Here is a 26,156-nt window from a genome sequence, read left to right as displayed (position 1 = left end):
TTGATCGTTTCTCTTTGTTTATGTCGCCGTAATGGATGTATTGTATTTGCGCGACTGAAAAATTTTCGCCCCGGCCCCGCGCTGAAGGTAATTAATAGTCCAGACCTTGTGTTCTGCATAAAATGTGAGCATCCTTAAATAACCGTTAACCAGTTGCTAGGCTATTCATTCAGGAAATTAATAGACGCTGTACCTTGTTGCCCCCTGAGAGAGCAAGACACAGCAAAAGGAGAGCCGTAGTGGAAGGAAGAGAGAAGGAGGATACAGTGTGTGCTTTCGCATGCGTGTGGCGGCGGCGCGTCCCCGTGCTTGTGTCTGTGTGTGACCTTGGCTCCGGACTAATTATGTGCAATGCACCAGGGAGGCCCCGTGTTTCCCCCTAATGCTTTCTAAACAATCTGACCGAGGGTTGGTGCCTGAGCGCTGTAATTAGTTGGTGATCCTTGCTCCGACCTCGACTGCCGCCCCTCCCATGTCCACCGTATGTTGTTGCAGTAAACTGAGGTGGCGAGGGCGGCTGGGTCGGCACCTTGATAGAAAGCAGAGGGGGATACATGGTTGTAAATTTTTTTTTTTTTTACAAATTATAATCTGAAATGTGTGGTGTGCATTTATATTCAAACCCCTTTTGTTGCGACATCCATAAATGAAATGAGTAAATTGTTGTGTGCTGTATGATCCTCAGAGGTTTTTTTGCAGAATATTTGTGAACAAATAATAATGCAGGGACCAAGAAACACATCAGTTTTCGGTCAGTTCCACCCAGACCTTTAATTTTTTTGAACTTTTATTCACATTTCAATAATTAGTTCATTAGTTTAGCATAAGTGCTTCCTCACACCGTCTGTTTTTAGTTACCTAAATGAGCACAGCGAATAACATTTAAATTTTATTCTCATATTTTACAGCAATGATTGAAAAGCAGGTTAGATTTATTTTTGATAAAACATTACAATCCCAAAAAAAATTCTGATTTAAAATTTCCAAAGATTAAACTTTTGTGGTTTTGTTTTTGTCTTTTTTTTTTTTTTCCCATTCAAGTGCACACCGCACTTTGTAAACCACATGTCACTCTCCCTCCACTGCTTCCGATGCGCTGCTATTTGTCACATAAAATCCAGTTCAATTTGTGGTTGCCCAGTAACAAAACATTGCGGGCAAAAAAACCAACTTGAAAATAGTGTGTGCTTTTCAAGGCAGGCAAATGTTCTCATTACTAAAATGAATGTACTTGCAGGACAAAGCTGGTTGAAACGTCTCGACACCAGCCACACTGTGCGAGTGGCTCAACTTGCTAGCCTTTTGGTTTTTCCTCCTTTCTTCATTACAGTAAATTATCCATTAGTGCTGGCTTTAGTGCCTCGCTGCTAAGCTTCTCTTTTACCTAAAAGGGAGCGTTTTGGCTGTCAATTCACTTAAGCAGCCTCTTTAATGAGCTGCCGCTTTAATTGGCAGCATCGACCCCCCTCTTCCTCCCCTCTCCCTCCAACACACACACACACACACACACACACACACACACACACACACACACACACACACACACACACACACACACACACACACACCCCATTTCCTTTAAGGAGCATGCTAGACTGAAAGATTCAAGCAGTTCTGTTTTCTATGTTGACAAATTAGACTAACTGGAGACTTTATAAATAAACGTACTGGCTTTCATAGAGATGCAAAACGGTTCTCAATGTGAGGTTATTGATGAGTTTTTCTCGGATCTTCCACACACACATGCACACACGCATACACACACACACATGCCGCCTAGTGGACAGCGGGAGAGGCTTTCATGAGTGAGATGAACGTTTGTCTGACACTGCAGGCCTTTTCTCCTTTAAACGGACAAGCGAAGGGGAGTGCATCAGCACAAAAATGGCGCACAGACCAGTTGCAACATTACAGTAAAGTATTGCGCTACTGTCTCGGCGCTTTGACTACAAACATTCAAATGAAGCATTGTTTATTAATGTCATCCAGTCATGTGACCCGTTAAAGCGCTTCTAAGGAAGCCGGGAGCTGTCATAAGCCATCTTCAAATGTTGCAGTGAAAAATGAAGTTTTCTTTGATTAATGCATTTGCCTGTTTTAGATGAATCTTTAAGCTGACCCACACGCTGACCCGGGCTTTTCTTCAGCCAATTAGTCTGGTAGCGTGGACGGCGCCTCCGGCTAGCTTCGCTAATTTAACTTGTCAAAGCGATTCCGCGTAAATTGTTTCATTAAATTTCAATGGAGCTGTCATAAATGTGTGCTGTTGATTAAAATCTGTTTTTGTTAATCAGAGATTTAAATTTTTTATGTTTGCAAAAAGGAAAGAAAAAAAAAAGTCTCATATCACATTTGACAAACATTAGTCACATCAAGTGACTAATCCACTTGATGTGCTCTTTTCAGATGCAGCCATTGAGCTTTTGTTCCTCTATCGGACTAGAAAACGAAGTCAAAAACTTTTGAGAAGTCCATTTTTCCTCCTACTTTAACCCCAAGGGGATCTCTGTTTTTAAAAGCCAGCAAAACCTGTCTTTTATGCTAATTCTGCAGATGTGCCCTTTACAACGGGGGCTCTTAAATATATTTTTTGCAGTCCTGGACCCTAACTTTGAGAAATGTAATCTCGCCTTGGGATCTAAAGTTATTATATTTCAACAGTAATCCTGACAAATGGAGGTGGAACCTTAAAATATTTTTTTTTCTTGTCACAGCCCCAGCGGTTTGAGAATACTACTTCTCAGTATGCTACCATTGCTCTGAAAGTACAAGGAAGCTTTCCTATCAGGCTGTAATTTGGGAATGGCATACATTTTATGTTCCCTCTCTCAAGTCTATAAAGTAGAATAACATATAAAAGTTTAGTAGAGAGAAGAGAGAAATTAGCAATTGCTTCATGGAGCCACTTGTTCTTTTTTTTTCTTTTCTTTTTTTTTTTTACCTATCACCTTGAGAATGACATCCACAGCAACTAGCCTCTTTATCATCCTGTTACCTCTTACAGCTTTTTCAAATTCAAGCCCTGCCACAAATGCTAAATTGAATTTACTTACAGACTTTAACTGGAACTTTTTAAACACATGAAAATTAGGGATGCGCCAATGAATCCACCCCAATTTCCTTAATTTTGGGAGCTCGATAATTAGCCTACACTTGCATGTCAAACATATCTTATGTAACTATGCAAAGGCTTGAAAGTCAGCCATTGTGCCGTTGTTCTCTAGTTTTGCAATGGAAATTAGCATAAGCTTTGTTGTCCGGCAGGCTGACTCAAACGGGTTAAAAATCACTTCCAGTTAAAAGAAACATGTTGAAGAGAACTTTTAGCCGTAGTTTTCCCGGGTCATGAATAATTTTGGCTGGGTTCATCTGCAACCAAAGATTACATTGTGAATTAAATGGAACTGCAAACATCAAATATCCTGATTCTGTGGTGAACATCTAAATTAAAACCTGTAGAAGTTGTGGAAAGTAATACCACACATTGCTCTCTGGTGAAGCTGGTTGCCTGGAGACTTTAGATACAGACAAGTAGACATATATATATATAGCTGAATAAGAAATCATATTCTCAGGCAAGTTCCCCACCTGATCTCTGTTCTCCTGTTTGTGAAAATAGACGGTACTACATCAACGTCCTCCAGATTGAAGAAACACGATTTAAAGTTGTCCTATATTTTCCTTTATATGAAATAAAACAGTAAGTAGATTGGCACCACTGTTCTACCCAATTGAAATTATTATTTTTTCTTAATGTTTTTCTAGATTTTCCCTAAAATTGATGATCAAGATTTTCCTTCCTTTACAGAAATGTTCTGAAGTCCATGCATGATGTGACTCCGATCTCTCGTCTTTCACATACTTGCTTCAGCTGAATTTGATTGACAGTCTGCAGTCATGCTAAATGCATTCAATACATACAAAATACACAAATCTGACATGATGCTTAGCACAACATTTATCACTTTCGTTTCGGACCGCAAGCCATTCAGAGTATGCTCACTCATTGTCAAGGTGACCATCTGTTCCTTTGGTGGCAGCTAGAAATGGAGCTTCCCTGGAGTGAAACAGGGGTCTGAGGGACAACATCTAGCAGACTGTAGCCCGACCAAACCAGACGCCATGTCTTGTTCTTGTTTTCCCAAGGGTACCGCAGCATCACCTTGGTCTGTCACTCATCCGCCCCTCCCAAACACAAACCTACACTGACAGACGAACCAACCGATCAGCCGTCTGATGTGCATGCTTGCCTCTGTTTGTGCACGTTTGTCTTCTTTACCTTTGTAGGTTGACTGACGAGCAAGTAGTTAATTGGACCCCTTAGATTTCCTTCTGATAAAAATTTTGCTCTCAGTTTTACCTTCTTCACCTCCCTCATCTTTCACAATTTGCAACATGTTTGCTCACCTGCTAAACTAGAGGTCATCTGAGAGGGAAGTGGCAACAGCTGCTTGAAGGATGTGATGAGAATCAAGTGAGGCTTAAAAAAATGCATTAGGTTCCCTCTTATGTTTAAAATGTCTTGCTCAGGCTTCTCCTGCTTTAATAATGCAAAGGATGTAGATGACAGGTCATGCATTTTGATTCAGTTAAGGTACCAAGTTTCTGTCTCTTCTCAGCAGTGAAGCAGTGACCTGATTTTTTTTTTTTTTTTAATAGCCAATATATTAGAAGCACAGTTTGCATGATTAGAGAGTCCTAGTTTGTCCTGCTAGGCTGAGCAAATTTTCTTGGTCATACACTTTAGATAGGGCTGCCTTAGCTAGTACAACTGCCTGATAATTGAAAAGCACAGCTGTAATAGCTGGATAACAGAAGATGTTCATCTGTGTACTGAATGTGTTCTTTGAAGACTGAGGAATGGCCAGTGCTCTTTTGCTTTTGTTTGAGCCTCTTGGACAATTTTGTTATTAAAAACTGGTACATTAACAGTTGAAAATTGTACCACTGTCATCTTTAAAACTGGAAATGGTTTTATTTTTGCCTTGCAGTGTTGAAGGGCATCGAGTCAAGAAATACACAAATATAACAATCAACTTAATAATCAATAAACAAGTTGGTATGGCTATCTTAAATTACTAGGCTATCGCTAACCCTTTGTAGTTGCTGGTGATACATTAGCATTGTAACGTTTAAAACTAGAAATGGTTTCACCTTTTTTTTCAAGCACAAAGAAGCTTATGTATTACTTCAAGCCGAGGAATACACGTGTATTACAATCTCCAAGGTGGCATGGCTAGCTTAAATTACTAAACTAATGCTTTAGCCTGTGTGCTTGCTGTTAGAACTTTAGTTTTGTATAAGCTGGGCATCCACAGTAACACTCACAAAGTAACAACCAAAGCAGTATTCTTTTTTTCCACTGATTTGACTTCAGACCAATGAGTAATCTTGTTGGTCTGCCAATGAGACACATCAATTAAAAAAAACAAACAAACAAGCTTAAACTAGCCGAAGTCATTTCAGTTTGTTTTCGTCTATTTAGATAATCCGTAAATAGTTGAGACTCCTCTGAAAATGGTTATAATTTCCTATTTTAGTTGTTCTAACTCCAGATACACCTTAATGACGCCAATATCTACAGTCTAACACAGCCAATCAATGCTAAGGAAAAACTATGCAGCTCTTGAATTGGCTGCTTTGCCAGTGCCAGCCAATAGCATATCAAGTAGTTTAGTGCCTAGGTATTCTTAGATTTCCAATCTGCGTTTTCTTTTGAGTATTTTAAATATTCACTAAGAGAAAAACTCCCACAACAGGTTTTTCATAAATAATGTGGCTTTACGTTATACAGAAATACTATCTGCGAATAATAAACTACTGAGATGCATTTTTTTCCTGACTAATATTACCATCAAAATCAGCTTTTTGAAATTGAAATTTCTATTGTTTTTGAAGAAATAGTATTTATATATTTTTTTGGCATTGTTATTGATTGGTTTAGCTGAAGAAAGCAGCTGAAACTGCTTCCACCAGCTGTTGGGTGAGTTTTAAAGGAAATCTTTCTGCACTTGAGTGGCAAGTTCTCTGGTCTTTTACGTTTTGAGGAGTGACCAAGGAAAGAATCTGTTTCATGTCCATTATGATACCAGAGAGGAAATAAAGATAAATTTGACTAAGATCAAAATGTTTAGCGTTTGCTACATCTCTGCATGTGTAATTAACTTCATCTTTGTCTATATATCCAAACCTTCTCATGTTATCACTCTGTGTCCTTGTTCTGCTTTCCAGCACCTACAGTCGTAGTGAATGACAGATGATTGCCCTGTCCTTCAGTCGGCCGTGACATTATTGTCTAGTCTTTATCTTGACCTGTCATCTCTTTCTTTTTCCGTTCTTCCCTTGACTTATCACACTTTTTCCTCTCTCAAACATGTATACTTCCCTCCTCCGGCTCTGTTGTGTTGGTTCTGTCCAACTTGCTGATAGACATCCGGTGCCACAAAAGGAGGCAATCTCAGTCCAATGTGGAGCCATTGTTGTCTCTAATAGAATAGACTTAGAGGTGAAGAGCAGCTATTGATTCAGCTGACTGGGAGAGAAGAGAGGATGAGAAAAGGGAACGAACAAAGGAGGAGAGAACGGGAAGCTGTTGACACCTTGTTCTGAAAGAGACACAGGCGTTCTTGTTTATGTGACGCGTGTCCACAAAACAGTTTCACTTACGCTTTTTGCGAATTGACGGACAGATGGCGGGAGAAGAGGGAAAAATGTATGAATAATAAACGAGCCGGTGTCGATTTCCTTGTGTTGCCTCAGCTGATCAAAGATCGGACTTGTTGGAGTTGACAAGGAGAGGAAGTGAGAACAAGATTGGGAGTAAAAGTGGAGGCAAATGAAAAAACATGACAAAAAAGGAAAATGCAAGAAAGAATAACAGACAGGTAGGCATGACATAAAATCTAGGGAAAATCTGAGGAAAAAGGAAATTGCAAAGTAATGGTGAATGGTAAAAATATGACAAGGAAAAAGTATTTTATTCAGAAAGATATCAGTGGGCAGTAGTTGGCTCCACAGACAAGAGGAAATACATCAATCAAATTTTAGTGTCAGGATTCTTTAAGTTGAACGTGAAAACGGAGAGGGCCACAAAGAAGAAGGAAATATAGCAGGGATAAACCAACATATAAAAGGATCACTGTGTTCGTTGGACTCTGTTGAGACGCAAAGAATTGACATTATGACCGCCTGCTAATAGTGTGCTTGTCTTACATTTACAGCCAAAACTGCTCTGACTCGATGAGTCATCGTCTCCTCTAGACTTCTGAAGGGTTGCAATGGTATCTGGCCCCGAGTTGCTAGCAGAAGATCCTTTCAGCCCTGGATGTTTGATCAGGAATGACTCTTCTGATCTGAAGTCTTTGTCTGCTATATCCCACAGATGCTCTGTTGGATTGAGGTCTGGTGAATTTGGAGCATCTCAAACATTTTGGGTTATCCTTATAAGTATTCTTGAACCGTTTTTGCTTTGTGGCAAAATAGATCATAACCGTTTCGTGAGACAGTTCCCATTGAGGTTCTATACCTAAGTAGGTTCACTTTTACATGGGTGGTAGAATCCATGGTTTTACAACAAGTTGTTGCCCAAAATACTTCCTCCTATGGATTGTCAGCACAGTGTCCGGTTCCATAGTTCAGGACCTTCAACCTTCTTCTTTTGCTTTGCAGTCCATTTCTGGTGCGGAAGCAGCAGCTTTCTGTCATGACCCACATAATGTCCTCCAGCAACTTGAGCATCACTAGCTTGTCTGTTGGGTGAGACCAGTCAAGCAGAACCTTCATTTCCCATATGTACCGACGGAGCTTGACCCTGTTGACAATACACCACTATTCCTTCCTGAAGATTTTTCTGTTCAGTTGTGACAATTCCGATTGCTCAAGCTGAACTTGAGAGTTTCATCAGTCGCTTTTCTAAATAGGAAGGAAGACACTAATCCATCTGTAGGGAAGTAGGGGAGAGTGGTGCTTTGGGATGAGAACGGGCTGAACCACATCGTCTCTCTCACCGTGGGGAGGGAGGCACAGATGGCCCTGACACAAGGGCCATCAGGATGCCTGGTGCAAGTAGAGAAACATTTGTTTTACCCTCTCAGCTTGAAAGAATCGAGTTTAATGTCACTATTTAATGTTTTTGTCTGGGTAAATGAGGAGTCAAATTTAAAAGCACTTAAAGTTTGTGCCAGCAGCAGGCTGTTTCTACTTGGCAAAAATTGTGAATGACGATCAGTCAGTTTGAAGATGGCAAATCTGGAGAAATAAGGAGGAAAACGGATAGGCTTTGGATTTCTGCTAGGTTAAAGTTTAATCATTTCAATTTCAGGCCTGAAAAGATGTGAAATATATTCAGATTTCTCAAACCAAGTTTTGAGAAAGGGGCTTGATTGGGCACAGATTTTAGAGAAACGGTTTGGTTTTTACTTAAAGATGTAAAATGTGTACAAACAGTCACTGGAGGGATTTAGCTGTCATCTAAGACATTGAAGGTCATTGAAGGTGGTACATTCCCATGCTTTTCCAGGTCTTGAAGTTGTAGGAAAATGATCCCTCTAGAATGAAGATGATCTGATAAGGTGAAGTCCTAAAGTGTTTCCTGTATTTCTACTTGTCTTGCCTCATCCTTATCCAAGATCTAAGTTTTCCCTCCCACGTTTTTTTAAATTCCTGAAAGTCCGTGTATTCCTTCATTGTCGGATCATGCAATTTTCTATGTTTTCTAATCTCTTTCGTCAGATGCTTGTAAAAAATCGGCTCCAAATTTCATCCTCAAGAAGTCGCATACTGAATAGCTCGATGTGAACATTGTTTCCTGCCAAGCTGTTTAACGTGCGGCACTGTGTATCCGTCGTAAACATTGACCTTTATGCTTAAGAGTCTGATTTATGTCTGCATCAAGTGGAGTGAAGTACTCCCTAATACGTTGGAGTATTTAAGAAGCAAAATTTATTGTCGTAATGTGAACATTGAGGAAATAACAAACTTAGGAACGCTCTCTTGTGAAAATCCAGGGGTTTAATATCTGCTGGTGCCCTTTGTGTCCCATAGATACAAAAAGTTTCAGTTCGACTTGAATAAAAAGACCTTTAAGCTCACTCATATGACTGTTTTTATTTTCTTCACTCCCACAAATCTCACTGCAATATGACATCTTTCTAACACAAGTGATACAACTTAATGATAAATTCACACAGGCCTATTTCAAAAATCCGAACCATCCCTTGAAGGCAACATTAGCAGTGGAACGTTTGGGGACATGAGGATAGATAATTGCCTAATGTCTCCGAATGAACAAAAGAGTTTAGTTTCGACGATTTAGGAGTTTAGGCACTTTTTAAAAACCTCGTAGTCGCGCTTTACTCACTTGTTTAGAGGCGGCTCAATGTCAAAACCCCATTCTGCCTCCGTGCTCTCCCGTGTTATTACATTGATGCACGAAGGAGGCGTATCAGGGCCCGGTTTTAGAGGCGGTGGGAGAAGAGAAGCCTGCAGGATGAGGAAGAGGTGGTAAGAGGCAGAGAAAGGCAGTTGATTAAAGGCAGCAGCTTCAATAATGCAAATGTAATTACTTGCTCTGGCCCTCTCACTTGCTTAGCTCCTAACTGCATTACTGTGGAGTGTTAGGAAAAAGAGAAAGGCAAGGAGGCTCAGGGGCAGAATATGGAGGCTGGCGAACAAACGCAAATGAACAAGAAACAAAGTGAAGTTAAAAGGTATTTCAGATAGTGGAAAGCGAGGAATGGTGAAAGTTAATCACTTTCAGGCGGGATTATGGAAAGATGATGAGGGAGGGGGGGAAAAACATCAAAAAATCAAGCTAATGGGTAAATACGGAGTGAGACAATTGTTTTGTGAGAATTTAAAGAAAAATATCAATTAAAGCAGCTTCAGGTTAATTGTAAATGTGAGAGCTGAAGTTGCTGTTGTCATGGCTACTCACTCTTCGTAGGCGAGCAGCCCTGCTTTGGAATAGATGTGAAGACATGAAAACCAACATCACACATGTGAGAAGAGCGCTCCGAAAGAAACCAGAGATTTTAAGAAGAGCAATGCTTTCATATTTTGAAGCAAAAAGGAACCAATAATTGAAGCTTTTTCATCAATTGCTGTTTGTGAATGTGCGTCACTCGGAAACCTAACTATAAATATTCCAACTTTGGGCACAGTTTTCTCTGTTTCCATGTCTTATTCCACCTTTAGTAATTATGTTGCATTGTCCATATTTTTGTGGATGTAAAATAACTACTGAAATAAAAACAATTGATCGCAAAAAATAGATTCTAACTTTGGACTGTTGCATGGATAATAAAAGAAGAAAATAATTAGCATACTTAATACTTAAAATATTTTGGTCTTGATGCATAATTATCGCAAAAAAAGTCCCTCAATTAAGTTTTCAGTCTGCAATTTTGTACTTCATGTAACATTTTATAGGCCTGACATTAGCTGCTTAATTAGTTGGGCTGCTTGCTGCTGTAGCCTGTTTTTACTCCAGTTGCTCCAGTTTCCAATTGCAACAACTTTGCTTTAAATCACAGGGACTGTTGAAGTTGTTAAATTCACATTCTTTTAAATGTGAATTTATTGATTGCAACCTTTGTAAATATTTTCTCCTTGAACAAAGCAACATTTTGTTGATGGCATCATCACTGAAATTGCCGGTGTTACTTCCTGATTCTGGGATACCTGCCTTATCCGTCAAGCGGACATCATCAAACGAGGTTCTGATCTGTGTAACCAGAACACAACCTCGTAATGTAGTATCTGTTAGCATCTTGCAGGCCTGAAAAACAGCTAGAGATGCAGTTTTTCTTTTCCTTTTTCCTTTTTTTATGTTTTTGGTAAATGATTCCTGCTGAAATGGTCTTCCTCCTCCTACTCTTTGCATCCCCTCTCCACCTCTCTCCATTCTCCATCTGTGGGGTCGTTTGCCTCATCAGCTGTTCTCCAGCCACGCCGAAATGACCCCTCAAGGAAACGTAATCCTCGCCGCGTCCGTGTGTTCGGGCGCACACTCGCACTCTTAAATGCCTACGCGCTGATCCCGCACGGATTGTATTCTGCAAGCTCAACCGTCTGACTCGGCGGACTCCTGCGATTATGATCTGGCTCATTATCCCCATATATATTTATTTTTTTTTCTTTTTTTTTTAAAGAAAGAGAAGTCTCAAAATAGAGTTTAGACATTTAGGAGTGTGTATTTTTTCTCTCCCTGTTTTTTTTTTTTTTTTTTTTTTTTTTGTGACGAGCAGCAAAATCTAAACTACCGCCATAAATCGTGCAAGTTCTCTTTGGACATAAGTAGGTCCTCGGGGCGGACTGCTGGATGGGATCTAAGTGGATCGGGAATGAGCCTCCCCGCTGTTTGAAACAAAAACACAATTTCTCCTGCTTTCTCATAGCTTCATAATCACCGAAGGCCAGATTGATTGTTTTTTTTTTTTGTTTGTTTTTGTTGCGTTTTTTTTTTCTTTTCTTTCCTGTTGCCGTGCCAGTTTCAGTTCGCTGGCCTTTTTCCCTCATTTGTCGTTTCAGAAGACGCCTCAGACAAAATTGCCTCCTTGAAACATGTCTGATATCTGTGATAGTCTCTGAACTCTGGCGAGAATGAATTGTTAAAATGAAAATTGTGAAATTTTGCACTTGTTTTTGTTGTGCGTCGTGAAACGCTGACCCCTCGGGGCCCAGTGGCTGCAGAACTTCACTCTGATAACGAGCCATGTTCGCTTTTTTCAGAACAGCAGGTTGTTGTTGTTTTTTTTTTTTACAGGAGGTCGGACAAAATTTCAAACACGTAATTTCACAATATAATAAAAACAGTTTTTGCTTTGTTTTGCTTTTGCTATTGTTGTTGTTATCCATTTGACCCAGTCTTGTTTCCCACCTGGTTCTTGATCATGGTTTTTTTTTTCATTGAAGATGGAGGTCCCTCAGGAGAGTTTGGAAGAGGCTTAAACACTAAGAACATAAAACAACTCTGCTTTGTGAAGTCATATCTCTGTTCTTGACGGCGCCCGGGTCCACGTTGACTCTGTCTGATTTCTGTCTTCTCCTCAGGACAACTATACATTTGCTCAGCCAGGCATTCAGAGGAAAGTCAAGGCCCTTGAAGAGCTGGTCAGCAGGATTGATGGTGAGTCATCTGCTTTGCTTCTTTTCATCCATCCCTCCCTCCCTTCCTCTCTCCGCCTGTCCATAAAGTTCTTTTTGCTAACAATGCTTCCATTTTGACTTGATTTCCACTTGCTGCTGTATGCCTCTCTCTTCCCTGGGTGCTTTATCACCCGCTTCTTTCCTGCGTTTGACAGAAAAGACTATACATGCCCTCAGTGGCTCGAGATTAGCTAAATCTTGCTGTGTATTTCTTAAATTTAACTTGATCTCTAACTCTGAAGTCATTTGAAGAAACTCACAAACTGCTTTTGGATATCTGGGAAAACTTTGTTCCATTGGGGGCTGAAGTTGCAACATTTGTTACATTTTCAAACTACGTTGTCAGATGAATTCAAACTTTGAAAAACTTGTTCACTCCCTTGCCTGTGGTGGCGCTGCACCAAGAACTACAAAGGGAAGCAACATAAAGACTTCTGAAGAAGACACTGAGCGCAACTCCCGGATTTACGAAATGTAATGGATTGTTGTCAGAGTTTTAGTGGCTGTGGGGGGGAAAGACTAGTAGCAATTTCCTGGTTGTATTTACCCAGAATGCCTTGTGCTGTAATCCACTTCCTGCTTTTAGAGCGGTCTCCAATCCCCTTGCCATCCATTAGAAACCTACATTTTTGGAGCAGAGTTCATCTTTCTGTTTGCATCAGAGTTCGATTGCACATTCAATATCAAAATAGCACTTTTATTTTTTACTTAGTTTCCAACTAGATTTGTTTTTCTTGACTATAACCATGTCACGTCGAGAAGGGGAAGCAGAGGAACAGAATACTAGAAAAAAAGTTTGAAAAGTTGACTTATGTAAATTTGGTTTTAAGTCTTGACTATACTGTACACCTTTTTTTTATTTTCCATATTTTCCATATTTCACTGTTGATGTGGTGTTCCTTTGACGCTTATCATTGTAGCTGGGCCCAAAATACCCCGTAGCCTGTGTTAAGTTTCAAAGCACCATGACACATTCTCCCACAGTTCTCCCTCCCTCTCCTGACTGATACCTTTGCGTAGGATCATTTCATTCTTTTCTAACCCGTCATCTAAATATGACTCAAATAAGCATCTGTCAAGAACAAACACAGGAAAATTATACCTCAGTAGCAGAGGTTTATTTCAGCTCGAGCAGAGTCACTATAATTATTGTTTGTTGTGAAATGAAGCAGACAAAATGCTGAAAGTGAGTTAATGCACACCTTTTCAGTCATATCGGCTTCCATTTCCACATATATCAGCGCAAGAATGTTTTGAAAAATTGATCTTTTTTGTTTTGTCAGAGAAAATATTGCGGTTTACTAATGCTGTGTGTTTTTTAAATCTATTGTGCATGCAAATTAGAGTTTTTTTGGGTTTTTTTTTGCTTGAACTTTGTATAACTTTAAGCTATTTTTAATTACGTGTTTCTAAAATGGCGTCCGGCTGCTTAGCATTCCGCTCAGCTGCATGGAAAAGCGTGCATGCTCGTGAATACAGTACAGGGGGAAATACGAGGCCGGCTGGGCGCTCGGGAAGATAATCTATGCAAACCGAGTGGACTCATCCACAGTTTAATGACATTTCCCCCCACATGGCTAAAATTATGTGTTAATTACCAAAGCTGCCCTTTTCCTCTCCGTCTTATCTTTTTTTTTTTTTTTTTCCTTTTACTCCCAGCGGGGAAAGAAAAGCTTCCCTTTCTAACTTAGTCAACCTAACACCCATGAGGCATGCACGGGCGTACATGATGCATTGTGCGAAACACGCTCTTATCACAGCAAGCTTCTGCCGAGTGCTCACGTACTCGGCAAACTCGCGGCGCCGTCCTGTTCTGCTGTCGCTCGCTCCGTCAGCCAGAGGGCGAGCACGACTCACCCGCTGCATTTAAATGGCGCGTGAATGTCGGTAAAGGTTGGTACTTTTTTTTTTTTTTTTTGCAAACGGAACCCGGGGATATTTTTTCCCAGGACTCCCCCCACCCACCCGCCACCTTCCGCCAGAGCAGGATGGTCAGATCAGTCAGGTTTTCCTCTGTTATCGAGTCCCTGAGAGTATTTATCTTTGTATATTTCTTTTCTGCGAATTTTTTAACTCTCCAGTTGTTCCCTTGATGAGCAAACATGAACACAATGAGTAATTCTGTTGATTTAATACCAGAATGTCATTAACTTCAGTTACATAACTACATTAACTACAGTATATATCAGTCAGTCAGAAGCAGTTAAGAATATTTTCTTTGTATTGCTATCACAAAATCATCATTTATCTACTTTTTTTTTGTCATAGTCAGAATTACAGTGCTGTGATTTAATTTTACACGCTAGAAAATTTTAAGAAAGATGCCACTGCTTAAAGAAAGATGCAAGACTGTCACTCTGCCAAAGGCCATGTTGGAAACCCAGCAGATTGATTAATCAGTTTTTTTGTTTTTGAAGATTTTATGGGAAATCTGGATTAATTGTTTTTTTGCACCAGTACACTTTTTGAGCCGAACACCAAGCACTGCTGACGCTATTAACACAGAACCAGTCTTATTATTTAGTTGATGGTCGTCCTTTCATCTTTGTGGAGATCAACATAAAAAAAATGACAACACATTTACTGTATCTCCTCCATAAGTGCCCTGTCATCATAGCTGCGGCAGAGTCATTTTATACCCCGCTAGCTTGACATTACCAGCTCTAATGAGATCACAGATACCTCTTATCTTGTGTTACAGGATTGTTTTTCGCCCCGCTGTCGACATAGCATCTGTTCTGGGAACAATAGCCTCTCATCTGCTCCAAAATTACCTATCAGCACTTATCAGATGCAGGGTTATCCAGGCTGTTGTTGGTTTTTTTGATCAAATGTGCGGCTCTGTCTTGTAACAGCGGGAGGATGATTTGCTGGAACCGTACTTTTCTTACAGCTAATACAAATCCCAAATTAACTGTATTTTCTTTATTTTTGGTTTATTCGGGTTTTCTCTGCAGTTCCGACAATTGAATTCTCCCATATTCAAGAGGTTTCTTTTTTTCTCCGTCTTGCTGATCCATGAGTAACAAGTTCACTTGTCTTTGAGGTGTGTTAATTTATCGCTCTTGCTGTTGATATTTCGTAAATAAAACCGTAGGACATTTATAGGTCAATTACAGAGGAGATACAGCTGACAGAAATGAAGAACTTCAGGTGTTTTCTGTTTTTATTACCTTAATGTTACTCGATCTTGTACAAATAAAAGAAGACTACTTTTCATGCTCATTACACACCTTCCTTGGCCAGGTGCTGCTTCATAAACATAAAGTAGTTTCCTTATCTGTGAAAAACATCAGCCTGGAAACCGTATGCTCACAGAAAACCAAAAAAAGAAACATTTTGAACAGCGTTATGGACTCTGTACAGTCAAAAACATGCCAATAAATGGTTAGCAAGTAAGATAGTTAGCTGGAATAAAATTCTCACAGTCTAATACCCTTAAGACAAAAAATATCTGGATTGTTTTGTACAAAAATTAAAAAAGTTTCCAGCATATTCTTTGTTGAAAACAATCATTCCTTCGGTTAGCTTTCTATCAACGTTATAATGTTTGTAAAAGTAATGTTTGGCGTTCCTTCAGCTTTGTGTTTTCCATATGCCTCTTCCAGAAACTTTTTCTTTTTTTTTAATGGCAGGAAAATGTGTGGCACATAAAACAGTTTTGTTCACTACTTTTGAAAATAAGGCCTTTTTATTGAAGTGTATTTTTACATTCATTTAGAGAAACCCCTTTTTTATGAGTGAAATTCACAAAAAAGTAGAATCACCAGCATCAAGTAAAAAATGCATTCGCAAAGTGCAACATATTCTCGCAGAAAGACGTGTTTATTTTTCATAAAATAAACAGGGCTAGTTATAATAAAGAAACATGATAGAAGAATAAAGTAGAAGATTTGAGTTGCTTCGGCAGAAACAAACAACCTATATCGTACCATTAAATACGACACATTTTGACCCCTTGTATTTATTTGCAGTGTAAATAAATACAATTTAAAATGTGTTGGAATAATAGCTGCTGTCGAGCAGACCATTTTAAAACACCTCTCACAGAGTTCTGAAGTTCAAGGAAAAGAACCATTCAGAAGAATGTTTTTTTACCCTTTACACTGCTAATGCTAGTTAGTATTGTTAAAATACTAACTGTATGAAACTTTAATTGCCAAGAATAACAGAAAAGGTCAATGCCTTGTAGCCAAACCAAATTTAAAGCACTTCTTTTCTTTGAACCCATAGTTTTTGAGGTATCGTTGCGCCACTACGTCTGATCATTCCTTCCTCTTCGCTTTAAATCCTACATTTGAAATTCGTGTGTGTGCCTCCAGGCTCGTCCGTCAGACTACCCCTCTGTGTAATTATCGTCTTGCGCTAATAACTCCAACTCCCATTAGCCTTGCTTGATGCCGGCAAATGCACCGCCTCAAAAGACAACAACCACTTTGTTGGCATGTAACGTTCCTCTGATCTCTTTATCTCTTTTATCTCTGTATTTGCAGCATGCTAGTGCATTAGTACAAGTTCATTTACATGCAAATTGCCCCAAGGTGAATCTATCTATGCTAATGAAAGCGTGCATCTGCGACATACTCGCCGATCCTGGGTCTGCTGAGAGATTCTAGTGACTGTAGCAAAAAAGGAACCCTTCCATACGCGTACGAGTTTGAAAGGGATAATTAGCCTTTCTGTAGGAGATGATGATATTGGCCTTGTGGGTTATGTACCTGACTTTTAATCTGTGTATATTCTATTTGTAGCTTCAGCAGGAGGTTTTCTTTTGAAATCAGGCCCTTTCTTTTCAAAGCTTCATGCTGAGGTCTGCTTCAGTGGCTTGTAACCTGACCTGAGGTCAGTTACACAATTTTTCCTTCTCTTCCCACACAGACTTCAGAAATCACTCTTTGCTCAGCACACTGAGTTGTACGTGTCCTCTGATGTATTTCAAGAGATTTGAAGACTTCTTATCGGTAGTCTTTTCAGTCCGGAGCTTTTTCCAAGTTTTTTAACTTGACTCACTGCGTGTTTTTTTTTGGTTTCAGCTTGATAATGAGACAAAACTTTTAGTTTTGGAGCCTTTTTTGAGCGCCCATCACTGCAAAATGCCATAAAGGGGGTCATTTTCAGGATATATGTAATAGAAAACGAAGGCTCCACTGTGCTTTTTCACTCAGGTGCCTTGTCAGAACACCAAAGGTTTTGAAATAAATATTGTTACTCTTCCAGTTTATGCCCATAAATATTACACAGTGCTGCCATGGAAATGAAAAAGCTCAGTGTAGAGGTGGCAAGTTCACTTCGTCTCTGAAAGCTTTGGTTAACAACAGTGGCTTTTTAAACGTTCGTCATAAAACCTGGTGACTTCTCATCAGCGTCAGTCAAACGTATCAACCAAACATGTCAGTCACTTCCTAATTAGATGAGTATTTTCTTGGGATAGTTTCAGTTTTCAGATGTTTTGGAACATTTTTGCGACGCATCGTCTTACCTGTTCAATTGAGTCTTTCAGTGGCAACCGGTCACAAAGCTGTTGGTTGAGACAAACAATTAATCCAAATTGTCATAAGATGTTTTGCCCAACAAATAAACAATCTGATAAATGCCCCCAGGTGACTTGAGAAGTTGCCTATTGACACAAAGAAGTTTGTTCTTCAGATGAGTTTAAAAAGAGTTAATTGATGGAAACCGCTCAAGAAAGAAGGACGTGTCACCTGGTTTTTGTATTTAATGTAGGTAAAAAATAAAAAAAAAGCACATCAGACAAAGGTTGCAGTGAGATAAAGTGTCAACGTACCAGGAGCGCCAGATGACGAGCCAGAGAAAAAGATGAAATGAGAAAGAGGGGGGGAAAAAAGAGAGAAAAAAGTCTAACTGTAATTACATGTTTTACCAAGGAGAGTGTCAAGTCGGGCAGAATCGGCCTCATCAGCAGAAACCTGAGCGCTGCTCACTGTAGAACCTCTGACCTCCTGCTGTCCAGCCAGCCGAGGGCTGCAGTCTCTGTGAGGGGGCGCGGTGGGGAGCGGGGGAGGCTGAAGACGAGGAGAGCCAACACTAAACCCAACACCAGGCTGGAGGACCAGACTCATCAGTCAATCAGCCTACGAGACGCGTCATCCTCAGCCCTGATAACAACCCCACTCAGCATGCTCAGCACTGTTCCAGCAGCCCAATGACTAATAACGTTCAACTTCTACAACTTTCCCCTCATATGTTTTCAACTTTTCCCTTTTTTTTTTTTTTTTAATTTAATAACGCTCAGTATTTCTCCCTCTCTGTCGCAATATAATGAATAACCCTGCCCTCTGTCGCCGCCGCCGCCACACCCTCTCCCCTTACCCCTCCTCTCTGTTTGCAGAAGTTGCTAATATTAGGAGGAGCAAGTTCATTAGTGTAATTTAACATTGTCTAAAGTAGTTCCGCTCCCTTTTGCCTCTGCTTGGCAGCTAGCTCAGATCGGTCTCCGTGATGCATGCGCCGTTAATGAGCTTTTCTTGTTTGTGCTTTTGCAGCAGCATGTGATAATTAAACTGCGGAGAGGAGTGTGAAATAATAGCTTTGTGTTTACCCCGCGTTCCCCGCCTGTGTCTTCGAGAGCAGATAGGTGTCGTTCAGGTGTGTGTTTGACGATGATAATAACGCATGTGGCCCTGGTTAGAAGTATCCACGTAATGTTTTACCAATAAAAGGATTATTGGAGCAGTGTGTGTGTGCGCTGTCAGTCAGCTCTGATTAAGAGCAAGCGAGTGTGAGAGAAGAGGATGCGATAGTTCCTCCCTTAACTGGCTTTTCTTATAGATTCCCTGACAGCTCCATAATTACAGCTCTATTATGAGTTGTCTGCATGCGTGTGTTCGTGCGTGAATGTGTGTGAGGAAGAATGAGTGTCATGGGCTTGATGACTGTGAAACAAGGAGTCTCAGAATTTTAATCTTTTGTTATGTGGAGACGGCGTCAAACAAACATTTATCAAAAACGGAGACGGGGAACAAAAGCAGTCACTCTCGGCGTGGCGCCGCCGCCGTACGCAGGCGGCGTATTTGCCTCTCATCCATTCTTCTCCGTGAGCGTTCTGCCAGCATGCCGTGACACTGACACTGAAGTTTGAGCCCCGCACCGGGGCCATATTGAAAGCGTGCCGTGAAACATGTGGTCCTCTGTCTGTGCGTTCAGAGAATCAGGCAGAGAAGAGCAATCCAGTCTCTAATGTGGTTTCTTTATTCTTTGAGACATTTTTATTTCCTTCTGCTCCACAATAAATTCAGCAATCATAAAAATGTTCAAAAACTGTTTACCTGCACCAAGATCTTTGTACAATTTCACCTTGCAGTGAATTCAGAAAACATTTAAATTACCGCTCTAGGGAATAGTGACACGTTTCCATTTATCAACTACTTTAATTTCTTGAAGACAGTCACACCGTAATAAATACAAGTATAATGTTTTTTTTTAAATACTTTTTTCTGCATTTATTTAAATCGTCACATTTCTGTTTGGATCGGACTTTGGCTAATTGAATTGGGCTAATTTCTGTTTTTTTAATAAGCTACTTGTATCTGTTGAGACTGATATGTCAAACTGCATGTCAAAACTCATAAATAAAGTTTGAAAACAAATAATTATCACTCTAATTGTACTGCTAGTGGGAGTGCACTGATTGGGGATTGGATGGAAAACTGCAATCTTTTAAAAAGCCTGACCTGCTGATTCCCATTTTGGCCTTTTTTGTTTCCTGTCTGAAAAGTAGTTAAGTTGGCAACAGTTGCATTTATCAGTGCAACCTTAAGTATAATTTAGGAGATTAAGTCGATCTAAATCTCTTTATAATTGGATATAAAATGAGACTTTCTGCCTTGTAAAGTGGCTTAAGGTGCCATTCGTTGGGAATTGCCATTGTATAGTTTCTTGCAAATGTAAAATATTCCCTTTAATTTTATTAGAACGGCCTAGTCAAAGTCGAGACACAAATCCAGTTGAGGATCTGTGGTAAGAAATGACTCGAATAAAGATGTGACTCGAGATTTGCAGCTGCATCAAATTATTTCTTCCTGTTCACAGTTATGCACTAATTTGTGTCTTATTTTATTATGTCTCATGAAAGCCATAAAAAAAAGCATTGATATTTGACAAAAGTGGAAATTTTCTCTGTAAATACTCTGCATTACATAAACTCCTTTGTAGTGAATTCTTTTTCCGCAGAGAAATAATCACCTTTTTTTTCCCACAGAGCTGAAAAGTTGAGTCTGAATGTAAGAAAAGGAGGGATGCCTCATTAATATTCACTCTGGAGTTTTCACCTCCCATCCCTTTTTCTTTTTTCCTTCTTTTTTTAAGTGGCAGGGTCCCGATCTTTGGTTTCCGACACTCTTGACTTTCCGCGACGGGTCAGAAGTCGGCGCAACACAATTTTTATCAGCTTCTGCCGAGGGCGGCGATGTCAAAGAAGTAATTAACATGCTCTCTATACGTTGCATGTAAGCCGTCATTCAGCCTTCACCTCTGGACGCCATTGACCTAATTTATATGCACTTCAGTCTCCATTGGAGCGACATGCAATTTCTCTGGAGTGTTGGTTAACAATACAATTCCACTTCCATTTCTCATCCCGCGCCGGGTACGAGGCCGTTCCCAGACAATTTGGATGGCTCTGTAATTACATTTCAATTATGAGGAAACAGTGGCGCGCGTGACACCGATGACAGCAGTTTTGAAATAGAGAAGAGGGAGTTCAGAAAGAAAATCTCACGCCATGGTGTCGCCTTGAGGTTTCTCCCCCTCCCAACCCCCTGCCTCTACAGCATTTTGCATCCGTTCTCTTTTGTTGCTGTTTTTGAGGTTTTTATATCACGTTTTTTTTTTGTTGTTGTTTTGTTCTAATTTCTGCCAGAATCTGTTCACCGCCATATGCAGCAGTACGAGGTGGAGTACCTGCAGTTCGCCTTCCGCTGGATGAACAACCTCCTGATGAGGGAGCTGCCGCTGCGGTGCACGATCAGACTGTGGGACACGTATCAGGTGCGATCACACACAGGGCCCGCCGTTATCACATTTTTGTTTTTTTTACCCTCCCTCCTCTTCCTGCCTCTGCAGGAGATTTTAGGGTTAGGAATTATTCCCTGACGAAAACATCCGTTTTCTTTTGCCACCCCCCAAAGACGAAGCGGCAATGTGATGCGGCATGTCGTTCTGAGTTTTCAGTTTTATGCAGATGAGGTGACAAAAACTTGAGTTTCATGTTGGTGTGCGAGACGTTTTTTTCCTGTCATTTCCTTCATCAGAGAAAAGTTTAAGAAGAGGGGGGGGGAAATAATGCGGTATTTCACTGCATGTTAGAATTACGACAACTGTGTTTTCATTTGTCATTCTACATTTTTACTTTATTCACATTGCTGCTAAATAAACACTTAATTGAAATTCAAGCATCTTCAAGGATCTCAATGTTTGGAAAGTGCTTGATTTGTGTGTAAAGTTCTGCAAATTCCTTCATACTTGTTGATCTGTGCAGGTGGAATAATATTTGCTTATATTTTATGCGTTTAACGTTATTGAAATTGTGAGATTTTTTTGGTACTTTGTACACCTGAAAGCAAAAAGTTCAGTTTTAGAGAGACATTTCAAAATAATATGAAAGTGTTACACTTGACCATGCTGTAAAATGTAGAATACTAGCACAATACATTATTAATTACAGTAATAAATTGTATAATGTTATCTTGAATTGTCATTTACATTGCTTTTATCTCCAAAGTACTGTTCTATGAGAGTTTGAAGACGTACCTTGAAAAATGCGTAAATTTAACTATTTTGACAAGTGCACAAACCCTCATTTTTAGACCTGCTTAGCAGTACAAAAAATGTTTCCAAAGACGTATACACATACAAATCCCTGTTTTATTCTTCCGGCTGCAGGTTGCCACAGCAAGTCATCTGCTTCTCTTTCTGCCTTTAGTATCTCCTATCACCCTCTTTGCAGGCTCTCTGCCTCCCTGGGAGGCTCATTTTCAGCATCCTTTGTCCCATATATCCTCCATCCCCTCCGAACGCATTAAACACCACAGTCTGGCCTCCATGACTTTAACTCTTATGTGCTCATTTCTGATTCCGTCCGTTTTCGTCACCGCCAATGAAAATGTCCACATTTTCAGCTCGGCGCCCCGTCCCTTTATCAGTGCCGCTGTTTCTAATCCGCTCATCACTGCTTGTAAACCTTCCTAATGCGCTCTCGACTCCATTCTGCCTGCGCTTTCCGCTCTTCTTTGATTCACTGCCTGTTGCTTTTGGATAGTTGACCCCGAGGTGCTTGCACTCCTCCTTTTTCACTGCTTTCACTTCCTGCAGCTACACTTTTCTGCCAGCTCTCTTGGTCTCATTCACACACATACATATTGTGTTGATGATGGTTCTTGTTCAAAAGAAATATATTGGATCTTTTATTCAATTATTTATTTATCGTTTTCATTTTAAAAAAAATTAACTTTCACATCTTTCTTTCCTATAGACCCTCTTAAGTCAGAACTTTGGAAGATGCAAAACAAATCATTGAAATCATTATATTACAGCTCATATTATATGTTAAAGGTTCGGGGTGCTGTGGTGGCACAGGGGCAAAGTACGACTCACGTATTGAGGACTTAGTCCTCGTGGTGGCGGTCGTAGGTTCGATTCCCAGCCAGGCGACATTTTCCGCATGTCTTCCCCCTCTCTCATCACCCTCTTTCCCGTCAAACTACTTTCAAATAAAGGCCACTAGAGCCAACAAAACCTTTAAAAAAAGATTATTTGGTTCTTAAAAAAAAAAGAAAAATGACCAGCTAGTTCTAATTTCATATTATGTGTCACATCATTGTAGATTTGCCTAAAGTAGTAGTAATAATAGGACATTTATTGCACTGGGTGTAAAATCTGCAAGATGGAACAGTAAAATGTTGATCTTCAAAACTTTCTGGCTTGTATGTCTTGTTACCGGGTTTTCAGGGTTTGGCGAGAATAATAACAAAAATGCCCTTGGTCAGTCCGGCAAACATTTCTATCTTGTCAGACGTGTCTCTTCTTCAGATGAGCTGAGACCGGGGAGCGCTCCTCAGCAGCCAGCCAGGGGATGACTCAGCTAATGCAGCCTTTGAAATGTTGAGCAAACCGCAGCTAGCGGGCACAATGATTTCCTTGTCGGGTGACAAATAGTGCGCGCACATAACAAACCTTTCACAATAAGAGCCTTTATACATGCTCTGAATTTCAAATGTCACATTTTTACGCTGGTTGAAATATCTTAAAGAGCTTTTTTATTCTTGCAAAAACTCAATATTCTGTATGATATTGAAAATTGTTTTAACTTCTAAAAGTTTTGTGTATATTATGTAGCTCACCAGACTCCTGAGTTCAAGAAGATTGGAGGTTTTCTGTAGAAGCTCGTCATCGGAAGCCATTTTTAAGAACATCCTCCAGATGTTTCGAGGCAAGAATGAGAGAGGCAAATCTGACCTCTATGACCCCAGTGCTTTTTCATATTTACTTTACCCAAAGCTTAACAGGCGGCGCCTACAGGAAGTCCATATAGTTAACCTTGCTTGGCATTGTCAATACAACCAACTGCCTGCTATCGATTTTTAAGTATGTAGGTGTGAATTTGCCATAATGGACTTGAGTTTGGACTTGAGCTGAGTACATATGATGCATCTCTCCATTTGACCCAGAACCTGAGTGTGAGGCATTTGACCACATCAGAGTGATTGATCAGGTGAGATGCATCGACGGAAGAGGAATGAAGAGCCGTTTTAGGGTTTGAAGTGGATCCTCTCCCTTGGTGATACGCCCAGCTGCACAAAGTGTATACTTGAACAAATGCTTGAACCTCTTCTGCTGTCATCTCTGTAGCTCTCGCTACTGCTCTACTGTCACATGCTTCACATTTTATTCCTGCTTGCCATTAAAATACAGATGTTCCTTGTCTTACATACCATTTAGCCCGCACAAGGCACTTGTAACGTCTTCACAACTCGCGAAGCTGCGGCATGAGAGTTGAAGCTTACTGAGGCTTCCTCCTTTTCAAAGAAATACATGAACTTTGATCAAAACGGAAAGTGCTGTGTTAGAAGCTATTTTATTGGTGCTGAGGGAGCTTTTTAGATCTAGAAGGAATGGTGAAGCAACGAGAGCCTACAACAGACAGGCTGTAGTTTGAAATGCAAAGGGGCTATTAAATGTTGATAAATTAATCATGGATATGTTGTGGTTTACAGCTGAAGTGCTTAGTTGAGTTCCATCAAACCTTATCTTGAATTAATAAAGAGCAAATGAATCATGTCTAACTGCTTATGAACTGTAGCTCAACTGTGGGGGCATGACAGATGGTACCTGACAGAAGCTATATTCTTCACCAGCCTCGCTTAAAACACCTTGAGCTCGGTGGTGAGTTTAGACCGGACTTGTCTCTACATATTTGGAACATGCCATTTGAGTTGTTTGTGAAATGGTCAAGGTTGCCATTAAAGTTGGTGGATCTTGATAGAAGTTTCACAAGATCATATCAGGAGATGCATTGTTTTTTGTCTCCATCCTCCTTTCAGTTTTATCTTATTCACCATCAATGAATAAATTGATGAAAGAACAATTCAGAAGTAGGATTTTTTTTACTTCCTGACAGGCCCGAACTTCCATCGGGAAGAAGGTAACTGCTCTAACCGTTTTTATATTTAATTTAATATAATGTTAATTTACAAAAAAATAAATCTAAGAAAAACATTACGTGGTTATTTATGTGGCATGTCTGTGAAGAGATTAATTTTTCACAGTTGCCTATTAATTGGACAATTTTTGGAAATATGACATGGCATTGATCGAAACTTCTCGTGGAAGAGTTAAACGGAAAGTCATTATTATCATTATTTTGGCATCACTTGCAAGTGAAAGTCACTAGTTTGGAATTATCTGCACATAAAAGACATGATGCAGTCTTAGACTGTTTAGGAATCAGTTATCGAAAGCTTGTATATTGTCGAAGTAAAAGTGACTCAAAATCACAACCCTGAGGAACCCCACATTGCAGGTTTGAAGTGTGTGACAAGATTTGCTTTGCGGTTGTATGATTCCCTTATACAACCTCATTAGATTAGCAGAAGAGGATGAACTGACTCCAAAATAGTAAGAGAGGATTGTCTTTCATATTTGCTTTCATTCTTCAGCGGCTTGAAGCGGCTCATATCAGGACTCATATCATAATCTGAGACTGCTCTCTTACCTGCAGACGTAAGGTGGACTCGAGTTCACCTCAAGTCTAAAATAAGGATCCAGGAATGAATCATTAAACAGTGTAGTTTCTTTGTCGTGACTTGACAACAACACACACTCACTTTGTACTTGTAATCCATAACGCTAAATATTTGATGTCTAACAATGTTGCTTAGACTGCAGCTTTCACGCACACACTTTGGCAGGCTGTGTCACAGACTCTCACCTCCTTTCTCAACCTCCTGAGGAAATTTGACCATTTCCTTTTTCCCTGCAGAGTTGCCTTTGCTAGTGTGTGCAGATCATCCTTTGCTTTGCTTTTCGTGGAGTTTACTCCTGTCCCAATTTGTCCCCACATTTCATCCTTTCCCAGTTGCATTTTATACCTGTAAATAGAACATTTCACAAATTACACAAATTATATTTTACTTAGTAGCTATATATTTTTGTAATTTGTGGATTTTCAAATGCTTAAATTTCTTGAATAACCTTATAAACCGAATCATAATTTTCTAAGTATGTTATATTGCATCCTATTTCCATTGCGTTTGGTTCTGACCACTGTTTGGTTTTGATAATAATTAAAAAATTTTCAAAACAATATTGTCAGAGAAGCTCAGTGTAGTGATGTTGTTTTTGGCAGAGCAAATGCATCAAATTCAAATTGTATATGCCACCTTCTTACTCCTGTCATCGGAAATGATTGACAAGTCTTGTTACACCTGTAAAAGCTGCTTCTGGATGGTCGCACAAACCTTACATCGACACATCACTCCCTCAATCCACAAAGA

At 39.9% G+C, this 26,156-nt stretch overlaps 1 protein-coding gene across 2 annotated transcripts in view; it reads left to right on the top strand.

The window, feature by feature from the left end:
- tbc1d22a (TBC1 domain family, member 22a) overlaps positions 1–26,156 on the top strand; it is a 121,856-nt gene that overhangs the window by 60,856 nt on the left and 34,844 nt on the right. For both annotated transcript variants that reach the window (XM_055055605.1, XM_055055606.1), the window contains exons 11-12: positions 12,052–12,127; positions 21,026–21,153. In XM_055055605.1, the coding sequence (XP_054911580.1) occupies positions 12,052–12,127; positions 21,026–21,153 (204 nt within the window). The remainder of the gene's footprint in view (positions 1–12,051; positions 12,128–21,025; positions 21,154–26,156) is intronic.

The sequence above is a fragment of the Poeciliopsis prolifica genome, unplaced genomic scaffold (assembly GCF_027474105.1).
Source record: "Poeciliopsis prolifica strain line A6 unplaced genomic scaffold, Auburn_PproV2 SCAFFOLD042, whole genome shotgun sequence".
Lineage (NCBI taxonomy): Eukaryota > Metazoa > Chordata > Actinopteri > Cyprinodontiformes > Poeciliidae > Poeciliopsis > Poeciliopsis prolifica.
This window is presented reverse-complemented; position numbering and strand designations above follow the sequence as displayed.